General features: G+C 43.0%; 1 protein-coding gene across 4 annotated transcripts in view; it reads left to right on the top strand.

Annotated features, from left to right (window-relative positions):
• The window catches only part of LOC117367721 (cholesterol 7-desaturase-like), a 132840-nt gene that overhangs the window by 39831 nt on the left and 67597 nt on the right, over window positions 1–25412 (top strand). For 3 of the 4 annotated variants that reach the window (XM_033960573.1, XM_033960575.1, XM_033960572.1), the window contains exon 5: window positions 14199–14318. The exons of the other annotated variant lie outside the window; for it this stretch is intronic. In XM_033960573.1, coding sequence (XP_033816464.1) covers window positions 14199–14318 — 120 coding nt within the window. The remainder of the gene's footprint in view (window positions 1–14198; window positions 14319–25412) is intronic. 4 annotated transcript variants of the gene reach the window in all.

Raw genomic sequence — 25412 nt, forward strand, 5'->3', positions numbered from 1 at the left:
AGAGGGGATATGATAGAGACTTATAAGATCATGAAGGGCATAGAGAGAGTAGAGAAGGACAGATTCTTCAAACTTTCGAAAAATAAAAGAACAAGAGGACACTTGGAAAAGTTGAAAGGGGACAGATTTAAAACGAATGCTAGGAAGTTCTTCTTTACCCAACGAGTGGTGGACACCTGGAATGCGCTTCCAGAGGGAGTAATAGGGCAGAGTACAGTACAGGGGTTTAAGAAAGGATTGGACAATTTCCTGCTGGAAAAGGGGATAGAGGGGTATAAATAGAGGATTACTGCACAGGTCCTGGACCTGTTGGGCCGCCGCGTGAGCGGACTGCTGGGCATGATGGACCTCAGGTCTGACCCAGCAGAGGCATTGCTTATGTTCTTATGTTCTTAAAACAACAATGTAGATATATGTTACATTCAAGAGACTCATCTATCAGCTTTAGAGTCTAAAAAATTGGAAGGAGATTGGGTAAAACATTGTTGTTTTTTTGCCCCAGCTATAGGGGAAAAGGCAGGGGTAGCAATTTTAATTAATAAGAAATGTAATGCTTTATTTAAAATGATTAATGCTGATCCTTCAGGAAGATGTATATGTATGTATATGCACCTAATTCGAACCAATTTAAATTTTTTAAATCTCTATAACCATTGTTGCTACAACTGGATGCTTCTAATTTAGTTGTGGCTGGGGATTTTAATGCTGTTATAGATCCTTTAATGGATAAAAAACCTAGCAGAATTATGAAGTCTTTAGGATTAGATAATTTGATACAAAATTGTGATTTGAAAGATATATATGGCGGATATTTCATTTTAATGATCAGAAATTTTCGTTTTGCTCCCATGTTCACAAATCGTTTTCCAGAATAGACTATATATTTGTTTCAAATACATTAGTTCAGCAAGTTACACAAGCCTCCATAGATCCAATTATTTTGTCTGATCATGGTGGGATGTGGATTAAAATAAAAATAATTGACCAGGATGATAGTAGATCTGTATGGAGATTCGATAATACATTGCTTGTAGAGCCAAATTTTATAGAGGAAATTCAATTAAAAATAAATAATTATTTCCAAATTAATAATACAGAAGATATCTCAATGGAAACGTTATGGGATGCTTTCAAGGCAACCATGAGAGGTCAAATTATTTCTTTTTCGGCCCATATTAAAAAAACAAATTAAAAATCAATTTTCCAGGTTAGAACAAGATATAAAGATATTGGAATCAAAATTAATTGATAAATGGGAATATTCTACACTACAGAATCTCTTGAAAGCTAAAGGGAAATATAATGAGATTTCTTCTAAATTGATAAGAAAAGATTTATTTTCTCAACAGGCATTGTATTATGGGAATTCAAATAAGGTGGGAAGATTATTGGCAAATTATCTAAAAGCAAAAAACAAAAGTTGTGGCGATAAAAGATGATAAAGTGAATACTTATTCTCAAATTGGTCCTATTCTAAAACAATTTTTAAAGTTTTATAAAGATTTTTATTCTTCTGAGCCTTATTTAGATAAAGAAAAGGATGGATCAGAATTTTAAAAATTAATTAAGGGACCAAAAATTCCTGACCATATAAAAGAAAGTTTAGAAAAGCCAATATCAATTAATTGCAAACAGCATTGAAGTCCCTTAGAGTTGGATCCGCTCCAGGTGGTGATGGTTTTACGGTACAGTTTTATAAATCATTCCAAATTACCCTATTACCATATTTATTAAATTTATATCAGACTCAACTAACTAAAGGTTGCATCACAGATAGTATGGCAGAATCATTAACTATAGTTTTACCGAAGCTAATAAAAATCCCACATTGGTTTCAAACTACAGACGTATTTCTTCAATTAATGTAGATGGAAAACTTTTGGCTAAGACTTTGGCTATGTGCTTGGCAAAGGCTCTCCCTTTTATTGTTGGTATGCACCAGACAGGGTTTATTGCTCAAAGGCATTCTTCTAATAACACCAGATTAGCATTACATATGTTAAATTTATCAAAAGCCATGAATGATCCGGTCTTTTCTGGTTCCTTGGATGCAGAAAAGGCCTTTGATCGAGTAGAATGGACTTTCATGTATCAAGCAATGGAATGGTTTGGTATAGGTTCTGGATTTATACAAATAATCCAAACATTGTATAGCTCTCCTGCTGCTAGATTATATATTAATAACAATTTCTCAGAGTGTTTTAGTCTGCAGAGGGAGGTTAGACAAGGCTGTCCTTTGTCTCCTTTGCTTTATGATATTGTATTAGAACCCTTGTTATTAGCTATTCAACAAGCGAGGGAGATAAAAGGTATTCCTTATTCAGATCGGGAATATAAAGTTTCTGCTTATGCATATGATATACTGCTTCATTTGAGAAATCCAGAAATAACTATTCCAAGCTTATTAGAATTGATAGATAAATTTGGAAAAATTTCAGGATACAAGATAAATTGGAGTAAATCAGAAATTCTTCCACTTAATGTCCATTGTACAAAAGGTTTATTTGAAACATTCCCCTTTCTATGGAAAGAGGACAGAATAAAATATTTAGGCATTTGGATAAAAAACACATTGGAAGAAACAATGAAAGTGAATGAAAAAATTTTATTACAGAAGGTAACAGAAATGTGTGAGCAATGGAATCCTTTACATCTGTTCTGGTGGGGGAGAATTCAAACTATTAAAATGATGATTTTGCCTGTGGTTTATTATCAAATGGGTATGTTACCGTTTTTTTTTTTCAGGGATCCTTTTATAAAAAGTTAAATTGTATTCTAACAAAATTTATTTGGCTGGGTAAAAAGGCTAGAATTGCTTTAGTATCTCTACAAAAAACGATTACAGAGGGAGGGGTAAATTTTCCCAATTTCTATAGGTATCATCAATCCTATATTATGTGCCAGGGTATGTATTGGATCCTCCCAGAGCCTGTTGATAATATCCCAGAATGGTTTTGGTTGGAATGGCGCCTCATGTTTCCTCTGAGATTATGCCATGTACTTAGTATCAAAATGCCTAGACATATAAAGAAAATAGATTACTTGTAGATATGTGAGCAATTTAACACCTAATCCAATTAATAAATCAACAAATCAATCTATATGGCTGAACTCCAAGATTCAAATTGGCGGATATAAAGTCATCTGGAAGCATTGGATGAATGTAGGAATACGTGTATTAGAAGATGTTATTTCTAATGGTAAACTGCTTGAGTTTTCACAGTTGCAACGTAAATATGGTCTTAATAATTCACAAAGTTATAGATGGTTGCAACTAAAGCAGGCTATTCAGGAGGGGTTCCCTGAATGGAAAAATCTCACTAATCAATATAGTTTAGAGTTAGAACATAATATAAGAACATAAGAGTTGCCTCCGCTGGATCAGACCAGAGGTCCATCGCGCCCAGCAGCCCGCACCCGCAGCGGCCCATGAGGTCCATTGACCTATTAAGTGTCCCTGCCTTTCCTGTACCTATCTCTATGTCTATCTGTCCCTGCTTTTCCTATACCTGTCTCTATGTCTATCTGTACCCCTCAATCCCCTTATCCAGTAGGTATTTATCCAAACCTTCCTTGAACCCCTGAAGCGTGCCCTGCCCTACCACATCCTCCGGGAGCGCGTTAGATGTGTCCACCACCCTCTGAGTAAAGAAGAACTTCCTAGCATTTGTTCTAAACCTGTCCCCTTTCAATTTCTCCGAGTGCCCCCTTGTATTAGTAGCTCCCTTCAGTTTGAAGAATCTGTCCCTGTCTACCTTCTCTATGCCTTTCAGGATTTTGAAGGTTTCTATAATGTCCCCTCTAAGTCTCCGCTTTTCCAGGGAGAAGAGTCCCAGCTTTTCTAACCTGTCAGTGTATGAAAGGTTTTCCATACCTCTTACCAATTTAGTTGCTCTTCTCTGGACTCCCTCCAGTATTGCCATGTCTTTCTTGAGGTACGGTGACCAGTACTGGACACAGTACTCCAGATGGGGGCGCACCATTGCACGATACAGCGGCATGATGACTTCCTTCGTCCTGGTCATGATACCCTTTTTGATGATACCCAACATTCTGTTTGCTTTCCTTGAGGCTGTCGCACATTGTGCCGATGCTTTCAATGTTGTATCCACCAACACACCCAGGTCTCTTTCAATGTTACTTACCCCTAGCAATGATCCTCCCATTTTGTAGCTGAACATCGGGTTCTTTTTCCCCACATGCATGACCTTGCATTTCTCTATGTTAAAGCTCATTTGCCACTTTTTTGCCCATTCTTCCAGTTTTGTTAGGTCCCTTTGGAGGTCCTCACAGTCTTCTGTAGTTCTAACCCTGCTGCAGAGTTTGGTGTCATCTGCAAATTTTATAACCTCACAATTGGTCCCCATCTCCAGGTCGTTTATAAATATATTGAACAGGAGCGGTCCCAGTACCCTGTGGAACTCCGCTTGTGACCCTTTGCCAGTCTGAGTATTGGCCCTTTACTCCAACCCTCTGTTTCCTACCCTCCAACCAATGTTTGATTCATCGGTAGACATCCCCTTCCACCCCGTGGTTCCACAACTTTTTAAGCAGCCGTTCATGGGGTACCTTGTCGAAGGCTTTTTGGAAGTCAAGGTAAATGATGTCAATGGATTCCCCTTTGTCCATCTGGCTGTTTATCCCTTCGAAGAAGTGCAGTAAGTTTGTAAGGCACGACCTTCCTTTGCAGAAGCCATGCTGGCTGGTCCTCAGCTGTCCATTGCTTTCCATGTGCTTGCAGATGCTCTCCTTGACCAGTGATTCCATCATCTTTCCCGGAACTGAGGTCAAGCTCACTGGCCTGTAGTTTCCCAGGTCTCCCCTTGATCCCTTCTTGAAGATAGATGTGACATTTGCTATTTTCCAGTCCTCGGGATCTCCCCAGTTTTTAAGGATAGGTTATAGATTTGCTGGAGCGTAACCACTATTTCGTTCCTCAGTTCTTTTAGCACCCTTGGGTGGATTCCGTCTGGGCCTGGTGATTTGTCACTCTTCAATCTATCTGTCGGAGGATATCCTCTTAGCTTACCTCTATTCGCTCTAGCTTTTCGTCCTGATCCTCACTTATGATTTCCTCGGGTTCTGGAACATTGGATGTATCCTCTCTTGTGAAGACAGACGAGAAGAATTTGTTTAACCTGTCGGCTACCTCTTTTCCCTCTTTCACCATTCCCTTCATGTTTCCATCATCCAAAGGTCCCACTTCCTCCCTCGCCGGTTGCTTCACCTTCACGTACTTGAAGAATGGTTTGAAGTTTCCCACTTCCTTTGCTTTCAGGTGGAGATGATGCGGTATATAAACTTAAGGTTTAGTTTAGTTTAGGTGGACTTCCAGGCCGCACAGTGGTACAAATTAATATCTGGATTTGTAAATAAAAAACTAAAAAATGGTCTTCGAGACAGTTGGAGCATTGAGATCAAGCATCAAATTATGGTGTCTCAATGGCCACGAATTTGGTCTTGGAGGATGAGATGTGCAGTGTCTGCATCTATGAGACAAACTTGTTTTTTTCTGTTACATAGAACATTTTGGACCCCTGTTCGTTTACATAAATTAGATAGCTCTAAGTCTGATAGATGTTGGCACTACAATCTTGAAGCTGGGACTCAAGAACATCGATTATTCTATTGTCCATTTATTTTGGATTTCTGGAAATCAATATGGGGCCAAATAAATATTTTATTGGAGAATCCGGTGGCCCTATCATATGATACTATTTTATTTGGCATGTCAATGAGGGCAAAGAGTCAAAATCCTCAAAAAATAATAAGCTCTTGCTAATTATGACTGGAGTCGCCATTCAACAAATTACATTTAATTGGAAGAATTGGAGTAGATTAAACTTTAATTTCTGGTGGAATTCTTTGTGTCATATATATATATAAGATGGAAAGAATATTAGCCATATGGAAAGGACATTTTAATAAGTTCAAGGATGTTTGGGGACCATTAACAGATTATTGTAACGAGTAAATAACATTTTTTCCCTTAATTATACAATTGCAAATGAGAAGGGAGGGGTGGGGGGATTCTGATCTTATATTAGTTGTTTGGATTAGTAAATAATATATTATATGATATGCGTGATTACATATGATATGGTAAGGGTGGAAGTGGGGGATAAATTTCATTAATTTAAGATGATTGTAACAGAAATTCAAGTGATGTTTGTAAGTTTAAATGTTATTTACGATTACACTTGTAAGTTATAAAAATGACTAAAGATTTTTTTAAAAATAAAAAAATAGAACCGCAAATACTGGAAAAAAAAAAAAGGCCACAACCTGTTAGCATCCGGTAGAACCCAGTTGATTTAAAGAGGAGGAACTGATAGCGCATGCCATCAACTAGGTGCCTAAATAAACTCTGGCATAATAATCTGTAAACATCAACTGAACAAAAATGAGAAACTTTTTTTGAAACTGTTGCTTTTCCATATTCCATATACTGTAAAACCTTGGATTGCAAGTACAGTGGTACCTTGGATTACGAGCATAATCCGTTCCAGGAGCATGTGCTCGTAATCGAAAATGCTCGTTTATCAAAGCCAAGTTCTCCATAGACAATAGTGGCAACAGCAACAATTGGTTCCAGAACCCGGGGTCTGTACCTTTCGGGGCCAGGTGCTGCAGCGCCGTCTCCTCCGTCTGCCTCCTCCGTCCGTCATCAGAAAAAGAACCCGACAGTGCCGCTTCGGGGGGGGGGGGGGGGATGCGTGTAATGTCCGCCAGCCACTGGAGAACCCCGCAGTGCCTTCAGAGGGATGCCTCCTCCATCCGCCGGCCAGCTCTCCACATCGGATGCCCCTCGCATGCTGCCAAGGGAATCCCAAATTCGGAGGCCACACTTTCAAAAGTGGCCTTTAGCCTGAATCTGCTGCTCCAACGAAGAGAAAGTCGTCCAGATAGTGCACCACAGAGACAAAATTCCAAATAACGCAATCACAAATTTCTCCAATGACAGTATAGACCCTATTGGAGCAACTACTTTGTCCTCTAGATGTTCATATTTCACCCTTCCTAGCTTGGAGGAAATACAAAAATGTATTAACACACTTAATATAAAAGGAACCAGTAATGAAGTAATTCCTTCTTTCCTATTAAAAAATTTTTTTTCTATCTTTGGACCATTTATCAAGGAGTTAGTTAACTCAAGTCTGTCCTCCGGATCTTTACCCAAAACCTGGAAACAATCAATTATTCATCCAATTATAAAAGACAAAGCCATTAGCATACTAGAACTTTCCAATTATCGCCCCATAGCAAATATACCATTCATGGCCAAACTAACAGAAAAAATAGTTTTCCGACAACTTTCGGATTTCGTTGAGAAAACCAATGTTCTTCACCCTAATCAAACCGGCTTCCGTCATTGTCATTCAACTGAATATTCCCTGTTAGGACTCACCACCAAAATACTTTACCATCTCGATCATCATCGATCTGTTTTACTTTTCTCTTTGGACCTTTCATCAGCATTTGACACATAGATCATTGCCTACTTTTAAAAAGACTCCAGAAAATTGGTGTTTCTGATCAGGTTTTGAATTGGTTCACATCTTATTTCAAAGATAGATCTTCTAAAGTAGTTTTCAATGACACTTCATCTGAATACATGTCTTGCAAATACGGAATCCAGCAAGGATCTATAGTATCTCCTTTACTTTTAAATATTTTTTATCGCCTCTTCTGACAGTTTCACAATCTATTGGTTTCTCTACATTTGCCTATGCGGATGATGTCCAACTTCTTCATTCTATCGACTTAAATAATAAGGAAGAAATTGCCCTCATTAATCAAAAATTGGAAAAAATTAAATCATGGTTGGACGTCAATAAACTTTCATTGAATATCAATAAAACCAATCTAATGATCTTTCCGTTAAAAGAAGGTACAACACTTCTGGCTCCATTGAAATTTGAATCTACTCCCATTAAAACTGTTTCAACTTTAAAACTTTTAGGCGTTACTCTAGACAGCAAATTTTCATATCATTCCCATATCAGCACAGTCGTCCAGAAATGTTTTTATAGATTAAGAATGATTAGTTCCCTTTCTAATTTACTGGAAGCTGCCGCATTGAAAACTTTAATTCATTCATTGGTTATTTCATGTTTAGATTACTGTAATGCCCTCTATAAGGGAATCACAAAAAAGGAGATCAGGCGATTACAGATCATTCAAAATACCGCTATTAAAATCATTAGCGGGGCAAAGAAATATGATCATGTCACCCCACTTTTAGTTGATTATCACTGGCTGCCAATCAATACAGAATCAATTATAAAATTATATTTTTAACATTTACCACTAAAATGAATAACCAACCTGATTTCATTAACAGTCTTTTAATCCCGTATGTAACAACTAAATCCCTACGTTCCACTTCTCAAAATCTTTTAGTTATACCATCATTAAAATCAATAAATACTTTACGTACCAACAACTTTGCTGTCACTGACCCTTCTCTTTGGAATTTACTGCCTATAAATCTCCGCAATGAATTGGATATAAAACAATTTAAAATAGCATTAAAAACATTTCTATTCCGAGACGCCTTTTGTTAAATTGCCACTCTTCTTTCTTTTCCTTTTTTTCAATTTTTACCTAACCTACTGTTTTAGCCTTATGACTTATCTATCCTATACTTATTGTAGTTCCTCCCCATCTGCCCTACTGTTGCAGTATGTTTTGAGTAAGTCATTTGTCTCCCCTGTTTTAATATGTTTAATTTATTTTTGTGTAATTTTATTATGTTAACCGCTTAGAAGTTTGATTAAGCGGTCAAACAAATTTTTAATAAACTTGAAACTTGAATCCTCCCATGCTTGCCGCACCGTGACCTAGTGCAAGAACGTACTAAACATTTCAAAGTACGCACAAGAAATGGAGCAGCCCATCGGCAGACAACGATCATAATAGAATGCACCCTCAAACCGAAAACCCAGCCGGAAGGCAGACTTGATGTCCACTTTAGCCAGAAGTGCACTGCGCCCAGCCCGCAAATAAGTCGAAACACACAGTCAAAGGAGGAATACCGTACTGCACAAAGGTCACGAGGAATGCCGTCGTTGACGGAGCGACCCAATGGCCATGACAGATTGTGAATCAACCGGAACTTACCAGGGTCCTTCATGGGAATGATCACCAAGGGGTAGACCATCATAACCGAGAATGGATGCTGCCGAAAAGGCCTCGCAATGCGCCCCCGCTCAATCTCCTTCAACAATTTAGACTGAACCACTTCCTGGAGTCTAGCCACCGAGGAGGCATTGGGAACCTGTACAGGGAGTACTGGTTTGTCGTACGGGATAACAAAACCTTCACTAAAACCCTTCTCTAGAACTACTGCCGCTCTCCGATCGCCATATTAGCTTAACCATGGCTGGAGGGCCACCACCTTAATTGGGGTGGGCACAACAGAGGTACCCACCTCACTTGGCCGGCCCCAAAGGCGCAGCAGCTCTTTTTTTAGGACATTTAAGCGCGGAGTGACTCTGTCAGCACAGCGAACATGCGTGCCAGAATCTACAGTCCGAAAACGGGCAGGTTGCTTTGTTGAACTTCCAGCAGAGGTCATTCCCTCCCCTGAACCCTGTCCACTTTGCCCTGCTGCAGAACGAAAGGAACGGCTCGCGCTCGTTGATCCCTGTGACGCCAACCTGGCCGAGCCATGTGCGTGAGCCACAGGTTGATGTCAGTTTGAAAGTGGCCCCCACAATATTAGGTGGTAGGGGTTAAGTGAAATGCGTACTGACAAACGCTGGTCCCAGGTTCAGTTCCCTCACAGATGACTCACCAGGAAGTAGAATAATAGACACAACCAGAGGTGATTGCATAAAGAATATATTATAGAAATAGTCTTACAGAAAAGTAATATTTATAAGCATTACAATTAATCAGAGAGCATTACACTTAAGCAGAGAGCAAGCAGTCTCACTGCCTTACAGAGGTCAGAGGCAGAGAGGGACATAGAAGCTTGCAGTTCTAGGAAGCTTCGTGTTCCATAGATAAAGGGAAGGATAGACAGAACCAGAGTGCCGAGCAAAGAGCCAAGAGATAGCTCCATAGAAAAAGAGAGAGCTAACTTGATAGAGCAGAGAGCAGGCTTTTATACCTTGGAATCTTATTCTGAATAGAGAAAATATTGTATCTCCCAGTATCTTTCTGTTTAGAATTTGTAAACTGTTTGAGACAATGGTTAATTTAATTGCTAAGGAGGGTGAGATACCTGTAAGCATGGTGATGGGATTAAGTCTCTGGCTTGATCTGTGCACCATTGTCCTAAGCACCCTCTTAATCAGACATTAACACCTTTTAGCTAGCCATGATTCAATCAGGGCTACTTGAAACTTAAAATATATCAATCAGGGCTACTTAAAACAGTTTCCCTGCACTAAGGGTCTATCTGCCTTCCCATGCCAGGGTCAGATTGATATAATCTCCCAGAGGCCTCTAGGCTGACAGTTGATATCCTGGGTACCCCACAACATGTGCTGGTTTTTCTCCATCTTATCGCGAAATGCTTCGTCATAGTTGAGCCAAGCCCAACCACCAAAGCGATGATAAGCATCGAGAATGGAGTCAGCATAAGCCAACAGCAACCCATAATCCTGAGGACGTTCCTGGCCCCACACGCTAGCTAGCCTCAGAAACGCCCGCATCCAGTTAACGACATTATAGGAGACCAGACCCGATTTAACCCTACCATCCTCCTTTTTCACCTTCATTTTACTCTTCCTACGCGCCCTCCCTTCGAGGAGCCGGAAAATATCGATACACGCCTGCCTACGAATTTTGTGGCGCAACGCCCTGGGCACCTTTTCCCAAAGCTCAGTGAGCGCCACTAACGCCAGTGCACCGCTGTTCTGGCCCCCCTGCCCAGCCTGCATACCCGAAGCCTTCGTCTGAGAACGGGAGGAAGACGAAGAAGTGGAGGTTAAAGAAGAAAAAGAGGAGGAATCCCTATCTCTCCACCTGCGCTTTCCCTTCCCTCCTACCCCAGATTTTCCCCGCAGCAGCCACTATGGCCATATTACCCGTGTCCTCGCTCCTCCAGCAACGACTACTCCGCCCATCGCTCCAGAGGCAATCACCGTTTCGGGACATCACCGTCCGGCCACAGCAGACACGACTCCTTCGCCAGTGTTGCCATCCACAGCAACCACAGGACCAAGACCTCTCCGACCAAGCTCCGCTGGCTGAACTCCTCCGGAACTCCGCACCGCCTCCTGGGAACAACGTGCTCCACTGTGGGACGTAGTAGCCACGGCCTCATGACCTGTCTGAGATCCGCTGAATTCATGTGAAGAAAAATCCGGACAGGGAACAGAAAACTGCACAGCACCAGTAGAATTAAAACTGGAGGGACTCCCGGAATCCCCTACCCCCCTGAGGGCCCATCAATCTGCCTGACAACTGCCTCTACCAGCCCCTCTGCCCCATGCTGTTGCAATCCCCGGAAAGGGCGACCCACCCATTGGCCAGGGCGCAGGACCCCACCCAACACCCTATGGCTCCAAAGTCCAGGGCGGCCAGAAGGAAGAGGAAACCGGGGGCTGCCACTCCCCCAGGGACTGAGCAGCTACATCCTCACCAAACACTCGAATTAGAGAGTTGTGCGGGGACAGAAATCCCATCTGTCCCCACCCGTCCCCATCAAAGTCCCACCCGTCCCCACCCGTCCCCGTGAGGAATCCCTCCATCCCCACCCGTCCCCGCGAGCAATCTCCTCCGTCCCCACCCGTCCCCGTGAGGAATCCCTTCCATCCCCGCCCGTCCCTATAAACTTCAGAAATAGTTATTTCATTTAATTATGCTACTGAATTAAAGGCTCTGGTAGAAACCCATTTACAAATAAGCAAAGAGACTTTATTAATTTGGAAATATTAATTGGGAAGAATACATACTTTGTAAATGGGTTTCTACCAGAGCCTCTAATGTTTATAAATTTTTATCAACACAACTAATATACTACTTTTATCCTGAAGCAAAAAAAGAAATAGAATTTTTTTCCTACCTTTGTTGCCTGGTTTCTGCTATCCTCATGTTCTCATTCAATTCCTTCCATCCACTAACTCTCTTCTCTCTGCGTCTTCCATTTGCTCTGTTACTGTGCCTCTCCCTTTTTCCCCCCCTTCCAAATTGGTCTGGCACCCATCTTCTTCCCTCCGCTCCCCCCATAGTCTGGCATCTCTGTCTTCTTCCCTGCCAGTATCTTCTCCCCACTCTCTCTTCTCCATTTCCCTTCAGTATCTTCTCCCCACTCTCTCTTCCCCATTTCCTTTCAGCTTCCTTCTCCCCCTATCTTCCCCATGTCCTGTCAGCGTCCTTCTCCTTCCTCTGTCTTCCCCATATCCTTTCAGTATCCTTCTCCACCCTCTGTCTTCCCCTTGTCCTTTCAGTGTCCTTCTCCCCTCTCAGTTTTACCCATTTCCCTTAAGCGTCTTTTCCTCTCCACTCCACCTTTCCTCCCTTTCTCCCTCCCTGCCCCTTACCTTCGTGGCGCTTCCCCGCCCACCCGACAACAGAACAGGCCCAGTCCGACAAACCTCCCTGCCTTGAATCCAGCTGCTGTAAGAAGTTAATTTAGATTCGCGGCTACAGGGCAGGGAGTTTTGTCGGACTGGGCCTGTTGTCAGTCGATCGGGGGAAAGCGCCACGAAGGTAAGGGGATCTGGCCGGCTCTGCACCACCCCTAAGGCTGCCCCGGGGCAAACCTCCCCCCCCTTGGTACGCCACTGCCTTGAATTTTCCCTACCTGCCCTGCCGCAGCACACAGCCGACCGGAAGTCTTCCCGATGTCAGCGCTGACGTCGGAGGGAGGGAGGGCTTTGCTTAAGCCCTCCCTCCGACTTAAGCACTAACATCGTGGAAGACTTCCGGGTCGGCTGTGTGCTGCAGCTCGAGTGCATCCAACCCCGCAGGAACCCCACGATCCTAGGGGGCATCCCCACGGGATCCCCGCAACCCTAGGGGGCCGTCCCCACGGGATCCCCTTGACCCGAAGGGGGAACCCGCGGGATCCCCGCAGGTCCCACGGTATTCCCTTCGTCCCCGTTCCCGTACAGCTCTCTAACTCGAACCCCAGCTCCCATACTCAACCCCGAAGCAGCCTGAATCTCAACTGGCACACTCCCCACAGCAGCACAAGCATCCTCATCCCCGGCCCAAAATGGAATCCCGGTAGGCTGAGAGATGGCACAGTCTCTAGTCACCGCGGCCTCTAGCATCACAGCCAGCCGGCTCCCAACGTCTGCACATGGCTCAGGCCCCGCCATACCCAATGCCTTCCCTGCAGCCTGCAGATGCCACCACCAAATCGCGTCCCCAGTCTCTGGCACGGGACCTACCTCCCCTACGGGCCCCCCGTCAGACCGTGCCACAAACTCGCTTCCCCCTCCCCCCCCAATTTCAAGAGCGATTGCCTTCTGGGCGACAACATGAGAACGCCTCGGTAACAGCAATCACTCTCGAACTGGTGCGGTACTCACCGGCACCTCCTCCCCATTGAATGAATCCCCGACCACGAAGGAGAGCTCAACCGCCTCGCCGCCCGTTCCCGCGCCAGACTCCATACTCGCCACGGATGCCGAGCCGACACAGCAGCCGCCACGAAAATGAAAGCCACCTCGGAGGACCAGGAACGCCCTGAGTCCTCTCAAGCCCCAGCTTATAAACCCTCCCCCCTCCCGATGCCCTCCACAGCCGCGGCCCTCCAATGGCAGGTCTTCCCAACGGTGGGAAATACCCGCCGGCCAATCCCCTGCCTCCCCATTCACTGCCGGCCCCGCGTCTCTGGGCTACCACGCGGGCCCCCCAGCTCCGTGTTAGGTTTGCCCGTCGAGACGGGCTCTCAGGCTACCTAATATGAAAAGCCCATTTTCATTTCAGTGTCAGAGACTGCTAGAAAGCTCGCAAAAGACCGCCATAAGCCGTTTTGATAATCTACCGCTAAAATGCATGTAGGCTAAACCGTCTGGAACCAGTTTAATGCCAATTTAGTTTTTGAGAATCTAGACCAATGACATTTTGGGGCAGTGTTAAATGAAATGCCCAGATATTCTAAACTTTCCTATGTATAAATCTTAAGATATATTCATATAGATTATAACCATTTTGAACTAGCACTGATGTTCAGCCTCACTAATTGCATGAATTACAACACATAAAGCTACATTTCTTGTTCAATTTTTTAGGTTCAGTGGCAGCCAGAACCAGAGCCAAATAATCACTGTTCTCAAATGTTCTTGGAACATGCTTTAACCCTCTTTGGTAAACATTTTGCACTGTTGGATTTGCATGTTATTGCCAGACAAGTAAGTAACTTCCAAACTTATGGAAAGGCTCCTAGAAATCCTTTGTTATGAAGTAGAAAACTTCTTGCCATAAGAATATAACATTAGCATTTAAAAATTTATTGAAGATTTGTGACTGATTAATTTTTGCCTGAAGCCAGTTTGAAAAGTATAATTAGTGTGAAACAATAGGTCATTTCCCTTTTCTTCATTGCAAGACTTATGTGAGGAGTAAAGAATGACACGGGAACCACAGTAATGGGGACATTTGCAACTGGTTTACTGCAGGAATGGGGACAAGACCTTTCACCGCCCCACGAGAATGGGGACAAGATCTTTCACCGCGGTGAAAAGTCTTTCTCCTGTGGGGAAAAAAATGTGCCCAAGTCAGACTCGGCATCTCCTCCCCAGCTCCTCTTGGGCCTATTTTACCTTCAGGAGCCAACCATGCCACAATGAAGCCAGAAGGAACCCAAAATCAAAGCCTGAGACCAATGTGATTTGAAGAATAAAATTACCAGACAAAAGGTAGAAAAAAAATTATTTTATATTTTGTGATTAAAATATTTCAGATTTGAAATATGTATCCTGCTAGAGCTGATATTAGACATAACTGGGGACTGCAAAGCCTAGGCTGTGCTTCTTTAGCTTCCAGCTAGCTTAGGGCTCTCTCTCTCTGACCAGGGAGCAGTTGCCCTAGTTGCTCTCCCCTAACAGTATTCCTGCCATATGTGACTGAAGTATTTTGTTAGCTTGATTTTTTTATGTAGCAAACTGTATTAATTTGGATTGTTCAGTTTTCTCAATAGTGGAGGGGATATTTGTGAAAGAGAGGGGAGACAGGGGTTTTGTTGATCCTTGCTCTGTATTATTTGTGTTTGTAAAATGACAATTGTACAGAATTGTCTCTTTTTATACTTTAATAAAATAAGTTAAGTATAAAATCATAACTATTCAAGGCTTGTGCAGGTAGGATCTGACAGTATGCAGGGTGGAACCAGGGACTGAGCTCATGGAGATGGAGATAGGGCAGGGACGGAGACAAGCTCACGGGGACGGGATGGGAACAGTGATAAATTTTTTCCCCTTGTCATTTTCTAGTGAAGAGTTCAAGTGGGGACAGGTGGGATGTGTATTAAATTATATCAATTTTCTTATATTTGGAACTAGATATTCTGTTACGTCCCTTCTGGATTCAGTATGCTAGGTGTTCAATCTCTTCCCACAATTCGGGAATTGCAGAAATCCTAACACTTTTCTGAGCACATGCTCCTCCCACCATAAGAGCTAAGAGCCCCCTGCAATTTCAATTTAAACAATATTTTTGCTAATTATTTTCCATATTCCATTTAAACAGTTAGAATAAAATGTTTTTCTTGTACCTTTGTTTTCTATATGTTTTATTTTTCCATCATGTTGGTTCGGGGTTTTTTTTCTGCTTTCCTGTCATCTACTAATTCTTCAAGTGGCTGCTATCCATTTGTCTTTTCTACTCTCTGCTGTCAATTCCCTCACTACATCTGCCTCAAATATATTGATCATTCTTTTTTAGCTCTTTTCTACCTCTGTTTTTTTTATATTTTAATACTGTTTTATTGTGAGAAAGTTAACAAGTAGAATAGTACAAGTATTGTATGAGTGAATAAACAAGTCAAATACAAAACACAAATACTTAGAGCAGGCAAATTTCTATAAAAACAAAATTAATATGGCCAAATGGAATTTTTATACAAATTGAATTTTTAAAAAAAGCTAGAAATTCATGTACCCTCTTTTCAATGTTAAAATATTTAACAGAATTTAAACAAAAAAATAGTCCAAAAGGTTATCTTTTACCATTAGCTCAAGATTTGGCAGACTTCTGTTCAAACCAGGCTGAAAGACTTGACATCAGGGCCAAAAGAATTGCCAGAATGGATTCTCTCTCTCCCACATGACTAGGCTAGAGACTCCATTCTGTGAATTCAAATAACAGACATGAGGAAAAGCCATGTAATAATTAGGTTTTATGAATAGTTCTCCTATGCCTGGGAAGAGCAAGCCATCACAATTTCAGTGCTCTTCAAAGGGAGAAAGCAAGAACAAACAGATTTATACCCTATGTGACATCATTTGTAGTAATTATCATGCTTTAGAATACAATGGCACAGTTGATCACATGACTTCCTTTCCAAGAATGCCTTACGTCAATGTTACATTTAAATCCTTAATTTTAATGTTAAATCCATTCTAGGTTTAAACAATTTTTATTGATGCAAACAACATCAAATACAGTTGAAGACACAAATGCTAAATACAATAATGTTGCATCAAATATAATAATATAACAAACACATATAAATACTCTCTACATCCTCTCCCCAACCCCCCCTTTCCTTCACCATCCAATGGTACTCTCTACTAGAGAGTTGCGCGGGGACAGAAATCCCACCCGTCCCCGCCAAAGTCCCACCCGTCCCCGTGAGGAATCCCTCCGTCCCCACCCGTCCCCGCGAGGAATCCCCTCCGTCCCCACCCGTCCCCGCAAGGAATCCCCTCTGTCCCCGCCCGTCCCTATAAACTTCAGAAATAGTTATTTCATTTAATTATGCTACTGAATTAAAGGCTCTGGTAGAAACCCATTTACAAATAAGCAAAAAGGCTTTATTAATTTGAAAATATTAATTGGGAAGAATACATACTTTGTAAACGGGTTTCTACCAGAGCCTCTAATGTTTATAAATTTTTATCAACACAACTAATATACTACTTTATCCTGAAGCAAAAAAAAAAAAAAAAGAAATAGAATTCTTTTCCTACCTTTGTTGCCTGGTTTCTGCTTTCCTCATGTTCTCATTCAATTCCTTCCATCCACTGTCTCTCTTCCTTCTGCATCTTCCATTTGCTCTGTTACTGTGTCTCTCCCTTTCTTCCCCCTTCCAAATTGGTCTGGCACCCATCTTCTTCTCTCCGCTCCCCCCATAGTCTGGCATCTGTCTTCTTCCCTGCCAGCGTCTTCTCCCTACTCTCTCTTCCTCATTTCCTTTCAGTGTTCTTCTCCCCCCCATCTTCCCCATGTCCTTTCAGCGTCCTTCTCCCTCTCTGTCTTCCCCATGGCCTTTCAGCGTCCTTCTCCACCCCTTTGTCTTCCCCATGTGCTTTCAGCATCCTTCTCCCCCCTCTGTCTTCCACAAGTGCTTTCAGAGTCCTTCCCCCCCCCGCCCTTCCCATGGCCTTTCAGCGTCCTTCTCCACCCCTTTGTATTCCCCCATGTGCTTTCAGCGTCCTTCTCCCTCCTCTGTCTTCAAGTGCTTTCAGAGTCCTTCCCCCCTCCTCCTGTCTTCACCATGGCCTTTCAGCGTCCTTCTCCCCCCCCCTTCTCTACCGCCCCTGGTGCAACACAGCCGGCCAGGTCCCCTTACTTTTGTGGCACTTCCCCGACCAACCGACAACAGCCCCGGTCTGACAAACCTCCCTGCCCTTAACCGCGAATCTAAATTACCTTCTTACAGCTGCTGTAAGAAGGTAATTTAGATTCGCGGCTACTCTCCTTCTCCTTACCTGCCCTGCCTGCAGCACAGAGCCGAACAGAAGTCTTCCCAACGTCAGCGCTGACGTCGGAGGGAGGGAGGGCTTTGTTTAAGCTTTGTTTAAGCCCTCCCTCCCCTCCGACGTCAGCGCTGACGTCGGGAAGACTTCCGTTCGGCTCTGTGCTGCAAGCAGAGAAGGTAGGGAGAAGAAGAGCCGCGCGACTGAGTACATCCAGCCCCGCAGGAGCCCCGTGACCCTAGGGGGCGTCCCCATGGGATCCCCGCGACCCTAGGGGGCGTCCCCACGGGATCCCCGCGACCCTAGGGGCGTCCCCACGGGATCCCTGTGACCCGAAGGGGGAACCCACGGGATGCCCGCGGGTCCCGCGGGATTCCCGTCGTCCCCGTTCCCGTGCAGCTCTCTACTCTCTACCCCATCTCGTCAAAACACCAATTCTAATGTTAGGGAATTTCCAAGTACCTATCTTTATTTATTTTTATTTATTGTATCTTTTAATGCATCATTTTTGTAAACCGCTTAGAAACCTCACGGTTATTAGCGGTATATAAGAATTAAATTAAATTAAATTAAATTAATGTTAAGTTTTTAAACCCAGCAGGTGGTAGGGTTTCACTTTTTCTTTCTAAATCGTTTTTGATCTCTGACCTTTACAGGCACCAATCATGTCAGTAAAAGCCTACGTCTGGACATCTACATCCTGGCATCTGTATAATTAGCATTGTATGTTATAATCTACAAGGAACAGATTCTCTCTGTAAAACCCCCAAGTTTCCTGCTCCTCTGAGAACCTTATGAACAGTGGTGCATAAATTTGCCCTTGTCTTAAGAGTCGCAAAATAAAACTAAACTTTTGAACTTCCTTAGCTTAGCTAGAGTGCAGATCCAGCACTTTAAACTTTTCAATCTTTAATTACAATGCCTCAGATGTTTCCACTAGAGCTCATTTTAATTCCCTAAATTTGAATATATATATATAAATTTGATATAATTGATATATAATTTGTGCCGCCAGCTGTTGCGCACACTTCTGGACGGACATGTGATTACTCATTTCCATGAGCCTCCAAATAATAGTCAGAACGGTCCAAGGCTTAAATTCAACAATTTCTTTATTTTTCTTGCCAAAATAAATAGAACTTGACCGCAAAGAGTGCTGTGGAGAATGCCCTTAATCCTTTACAATTCAAAATATTCCACTTCAGCTTCAAACAGGACAAAATAATCACTTTGAAATGCAAACAGTTTGTGGGGGGAAAACCCTTGTCTTTAGGGCAAACTGGAACAGCTTTTAGCAGAGGTCTCTCCCTCCTCCCTCTGCTGCAAGCAGGGCTTTACAACTCTCTCTCCCAGGACAGGACAGGCCTGAGAGCTTATCATTCAAAAATAAACAAAACAACAGCTTCATGGGTTAACTCTTTCTTAGGTTTTCTGCAGGGCACTAGTCCTTAATGGCTTTATCAGATAAGGAGGCAGGTTAGAGCAAATGGAGATAGCAGTAATCACTCAGCTGGAACTTTTTCCCTCAGCCAGTACTGCAGAGATATCCATGCTTCTATCCCATCCCCCACTCTAGGTAACAGCCACAGCAAGTCTTCACAGTACACCAACAGTTTACTTTAAAAGTTGAAAGGAAAACATTTACAGTGCCAACCTTTTTGCTTGGCTATCAGTACCTCCATGGCTACTTCCTCTCCAACCCTATTCTGGGGATTACTTGCCCACTCAAGAGTGACTTCCATGGGCTGGAGCTGTTCTAATGAGGACTCCCCATTACTTTCAGCAGCATCCAACATTTCTATGTCTGCTTTCTCCTGAAGGCTGGAGCTTTCCTCCATGCAGTGTTCCCTCTAAGCGGGCGGGTGTTGTGAGCAAACTTTTTTCACTGTGAGCTAAAAATATCGGGCGCCAGCAAGTTATGAGCCAAATAAATATGTTGCTTTCTACCACAGAACTTCCTTACGTTTGTATGGAATCTATCCCCTTTCAACTTTAGAGAGTGCCCTCTCGTTCTCCCTGCCTTAGCTACTAAGTCTATTCCCTTCAGTACCTTGAATGTTTCTATCATGTCCCCTCTCAATCTCCTCTGCTCAAGGGAGAAGAGGCCCAGTTTCTCTAATCTTTCGCTGTACGGCAACTCCTCCAGCCCCTTAACCATACGTGACAAAAAATCAATTCATGTAGCAAATGCTACATTTATCTTTTGGCATGGCCCATCATGTAGCAAATGCTATAACTGATGGGCCATGCCAAAAGATAAATATATATATACTAAAAAATAAAAAATAAAAATAAATATATACTAGGAGTAAAGGGGCATGCAATAAAGCTTTTAAGTAGTAGATTTAAAACAAACCTGGGAAAATATTTTTCATTCAACATGTAATTAAAAAAAGATTTGGATAATTTCCTTAAAAAATCTGCATGACATTATTAAGATGGACTTAGGAAAGCCCACTGCTTATTCCTAGAATAAACAGCATAAAATCTGTTTTACTCTTTTGCACTGTTGTGCTTTCAGCAAAATGTTTTAAACACAAAAACAGAAAATCACATGCACAGGCATTAGGTCACCCAGGCATCTAGAATTAGCAATCTTGCATAGCCAGCCTATGATTGACAGGAGCTGCCAAATCACATTGAAAAGGATGATAAGGAAGGCAGATAAGAGATGGTGGAAGGAAGACAAAACGAAAAGGCAAGAACAAAACTGAAGTAGAAACGAGCCAAACATACAGTATAGCATACAAAAAATGTATGTTTTCCTTTGGCTTCCAAAAACTGATTGGCATCCAAGTTCCCTAAAGTTTCACACAGTCATCTTCTAATAATGTCACCATATACAGTTGGCTTGCCAGAAATATGTTTAGGATGCCACTGCAACTCTACCAACAGCATATTAACTTAACAGTGTAGCTTCAAAATAACTGCATCTCTATCCTTCCCTCCCCCCTGTGGTTTTTAGCATATCTCTCTTCTCATTTCCTCCACTCAGATCTGATCATTCTCTGCTCTCTCTTCCCTTTTCTTCTCTGGTCTTCCTTCTCTATTTTCTGCCTCCATCTAAATTAAATTCTTTCTTACTATTTAGTCCCGTTTCCCTCTTTTCACTGTGTCTACACACAGCTTGTCACCCCTTTCCCTCACCCCTCCATTATCTTACTATTTTCTTCCCCCTTTATTTATCTCCTCCTTCCATCCAGTATGTGTTCTTTCCCCACTTCCATTCAGCATCTGCTCTCCCTTCTCAACTGACATCCATCTGCCTTCTGCTCTCTCTCCCTTCTTCTCACTTCCATCATCTGTCCCCTTCTCTCTCTCTCTCATCTCCTCCATTCCATCATCTGCCCCTTCTCTCTCTCTCTCTCTCTCCCCCCCCCCCCAACTTCCATCATCTGCCCCCCTTCCCCTCACCTTTGTGGGTCACTTTCTTTCCCCTGAGGGTGGCTCATGTCACAGGGGAAGCTTTGGCCGAGCAGAACCGCTTGATTGACAGTGGAACTTACTTGATTGATGTCGATGCTGGGGCCCGTTGCCGTTTGAAGGAAAAAAAAAAAGGTGGAAAAAAGGAACCTGTAAAGGCGAGAGGAAGGGAAACCTCCAGGACAGCTGCTTTTTGCCCTCCTTCAGCGGCCCAAGAGTTCAGACCAGCAGCGGCAGCTCTGTATGCTTTTAACTTCGGCACAGAGCTGCCCCTAATCAATAGTTTAGCGCGGTTTCATGAGGCAGCCTCGGGGCCTTTGATAGCCGGCCCGCTTCGATGATGCGATGTGGGCCGGCCTAGCAAAGGCCCCGAGGCTGCCTTATGAAACCGCGCTAAACTATTGATTAGGGGCAGCTCTGTGCCGAAGTTAAAAGCATACACAGCTGCCGCTGCTGGTCTGGAGGTGCGGAGACAAGGCAGGAGGCAAACGCGGTGGAAGGCAGGAGTCCCGGCGAAGGCAGGAGTCCCGGCACAGCGACTACAACAGGAAGTTGCAAGTCAGCTGACGCCGGCCTTTCGTTGCGGCGGGGACCGAATCCTTCGCGGACCGGCAAGATTTTGTTTGCGGACCGGCGGTTGAAGAACTGTGCTCTACACTGTGTGCGCTGTGACGAGAAACTTGTGCGCTGCGAGGTAATATTTTGTGCGCCAGCGCACCCCAGCGCAGCTTAGCGGGAACACTGCAAAGTCCTTCCTCTGGCAAGCCTGCTGCCTGGGTTTGGGTTCCTCTCTCCTCTCTCTTTCCACTCCCCTCTCACTACCCTTTGTGTAGCGGGCACACCCTGATAAGGCTTGCTTTTTCTCACAGGTGCTTTCTCTGTGTATTTAGTATGGTCATTAACCTCTAGGGATCCTGGTGTTGCTCTGTTTTCCTTCCCATGGGAAACTGCAACTAACCTCTTTCCTGTTAATGTGAAAGTTTTTACTTTTACCCGCATCCCTGTCATTCTCATGGGTTTGGGATGCCCTGGCACCTTCTGGGCAAGAAATATAGGTCCCTTTCTGGGTCTGCTTAGGGCACACGGGCATTACAGATGGTGCAGCGCTGTCCTGCCCATGACAATACTCAGTTTTGATTCATTCACAAAGTCTAGTAGTTTTCATTTGATCTGTGACACCTATCACACCTGTAAATTTCAGGAAATCTTCAACACTTCTTTACAGAAAAAATTAACAATATCCGTAATCCGTTTACTAGCAAAGCAGGCCAAGAAGAAGAGCTAACCGAACTTAACTTCTCCATACCCATATCAAAATGCATTAACTTCTCCGTTCCATCGATTAATGAGATTCACCATCTCCTACAAAGTATAAATACTAAAGAAGCCAGTGCTGAAGTAAAACCACCTTCGATTCTGAAATGTTTCTTCTCTCATTTCGGTCCATTCATCCACAAAATCATTACACATATCCTTACATCAAGGTCCCTTCCAAAGTCTTGGAAAGAATCACTTATTCACCCTACACTAAAAGACCTAAGAGGAAACCATAATGATAGCTCAAACTATCTGCCCATAGATAACATCCCTTTTCTCGCTAAATTAACTGAGAAAGTTGTGTTTACACAATTAAATTAATTTGACGAAAACCTCTCTGATTTGGATGAAGGACTCTGGTTGTTTTGACAAACTCATTCAACTAAACATTCTATGATAGGCCTGTCATCTTCTATTCTTTACTTTTAGACCATCATCAATCCACAATCCTCATTTCTTTGGACTTATCAGCAGCATTTGACACGATCGACCATCATCTCTTACTAAAAAGGCTCGAGTCTATTGGCATTAGGTACCTGGTCCTGTCATGGTTCAAATCTTCCTTTTCAGGGTCAGCTTTAATAACTCAATTTCAAAGACTTCAACAATAACCACAGTATTCCTCAAGGTTCTATACTATCTCCTCTTCTATTTAATATTTTCACAGCTCCATTACTAACTTTGTGCCAGTCCATAGGATTTTCCGTTTTTGCTTATGCTAATGACTTTCAGCTTCTTCATCCTGTCAACTCTGAATCTGGCAAGGAGATTCATAATATTAACCAAAAACTCTCAAAAATAAAACATTGGCTTCAGGAAAACATGCTATCCTCGAACCTCATAAAAACTAAATCTGTATTCTTCCCATGGAAAGGACTCAAGACTCCATCCGCAATTTGCATCCAGAACTCTCTGATCCAGTCGGTCGACAAGACAAAAATCCTAGGCATAGTCCTTGATAACAAACTCAACTATCATGAACAAATCAATTCAGTTGTCAAAAGTTGTTTCTACAGGCTGTGCATGATTAGATCCTTGGTCAACTTTCTAGATGCTTCTTCCTTGAACACACTAATTCATTCCTTGATAATATCAAAATTGGATTATTGTAATTCACTTTACAAAGGTATAGCTCAAAAAGAAATTAGAAGATTATAAGTACAAAACACTGCAATAAAAATAATTACAGGAAAAGGAAATTTGATCATGTTAATGCCCCTACTAAAGAACGTGCATTGGCTCCCCATCAATCATAGAATTACATACAAACATTTAAAGTTCAACTATCTAAAGCCCCACTATTCTTGGATAGAGTTATTACCCTTTAAAATCCTTTTTGTACTCTATGATCAGAGGATAAAAATCTTCTCACTATTCCATCCCTATGAACAATCAAAACTAGGTGTAACACACTTTTCTCAGTCACTGCCCCTCAAATTTGGAATCTGCTACCAGCCATGGTAAGAGAAGAAAAATCACAAGTTTAAATGGAAATTAAAAAGTTACCCATTCAGGGACACTTTTGATTAATTCATCCTAGAGCAAACCCAACATCAACACTTAATTAGGCAAGCCTTAATCAATATAATTCCCTCTCATCATTTCCCTTCTTCGTTCTCTTTCCTATACCAATTGTAGTTCCTTCTTTTTACTTTTCTGTTTGAAGTGTGTCGGTGTTTCCCCCATTTTTACTGTTCATCACTTTGAAATTTCTGAAAAAGCGATGTTATCAAATGTTAAATAAACTTGAAACTTGACTCCTCAGGGTGTAAGGACACCATTACTTGTAAAAATTGTGCCAGTTGTTCAGCGGAGCATCAATATACCGTGTGCTGCAGTGCACGTGAGTGAGGGGAGTGAGCGTCATGCTTAGCCCTATCCATGTCTTCCAGAACTGGTAAACTGCTTTGGGTCCGAGAAATGGGTAGAAAGTCCCATCTGAATCCCTATCTTGTGATGACGTGAAGAGGTGGCGCACGGAGTCCATGGAACCTACGGGAGTCCAACCGGAGGTTCTGCAGGCTTCATTTGCTTCCCCTGCACAAGACTTCTCCCCAGAATTTGTAAATATGATGTGGAGATCCTTCCTGATGAGACCAAGTCAGCACAGCCTGTGGGCTTACAACCATTGACCCAGGGAGCGTCCTGTCCTCCAGTGTCTGCTTCTTAGTTGAGCAGGCCAGGCCTTGGCTCCATTGTCCTTTTGGAGTCAGACTGGCTGGATTGGGAGGTCAGACTCATGCTGTTTTTGCCTCAGGAATTGGATTCAGTCCTGGATGACTCTAGCTTCCTGTTTGGCTCATGACCAGGGGGATGACCCTTGGATCCACTGCCTCTTCAAGTCAGTCTCTGTCCACTACTTTATTGCTGATGCTATTAAAGTGAAGCTGAAGGCTCCAACCTTCACTTCCCAGTGCACGGTTATGAATGGCTGTAACGCTCAGACCTCCTTTCTTTCCTGTGCATCCGGATATTACTGCAGTGGTTACGGAACAGTAGGAGACCTCGGAGGGGTCCCTGAGGGTTGCCAAAGCCCTGTCCAGGCTTTATCCCATAGCACCGGAGTTCCAGAAGCTAATCGACCAGCTAATGTACGGCTAATCGACCACCTAATGTACTGCTCTTCTGAGTGAGGGTGGTGTTATGCTGAAAGATGCTCAGGACCACAAGGTGGACAAGATTTTTAAAAAGCAGTTTGAAGCTCATGCTCTGGGGATCAAGGCTGCTGCTGCTTTGTTTGCTGCTCGCCTGCCACACCAGACTGCAATGGTAGCCCTCTGCAGAGGAGGATGCCTGCCCCCAGCTTGTGCTGGAAGGGGGTGGATTACGTGGCAGACGCCTTATATG

The sequence above is a fragment of the Geotrypetes seraphini genome, chromosome 10 (assembly GCF_902459505.1).
Source record: "Geotrypetes seraphini chromosome 10, aGeoSer1.1, whole genome shotgun sequence".
Lineage (NCBI taxonomy): Eukaryota > Metazoa > Chordata > Amphibia > Gymnophiona > Dermophiidae > Geotrypetes > Geotrypetes seraphini.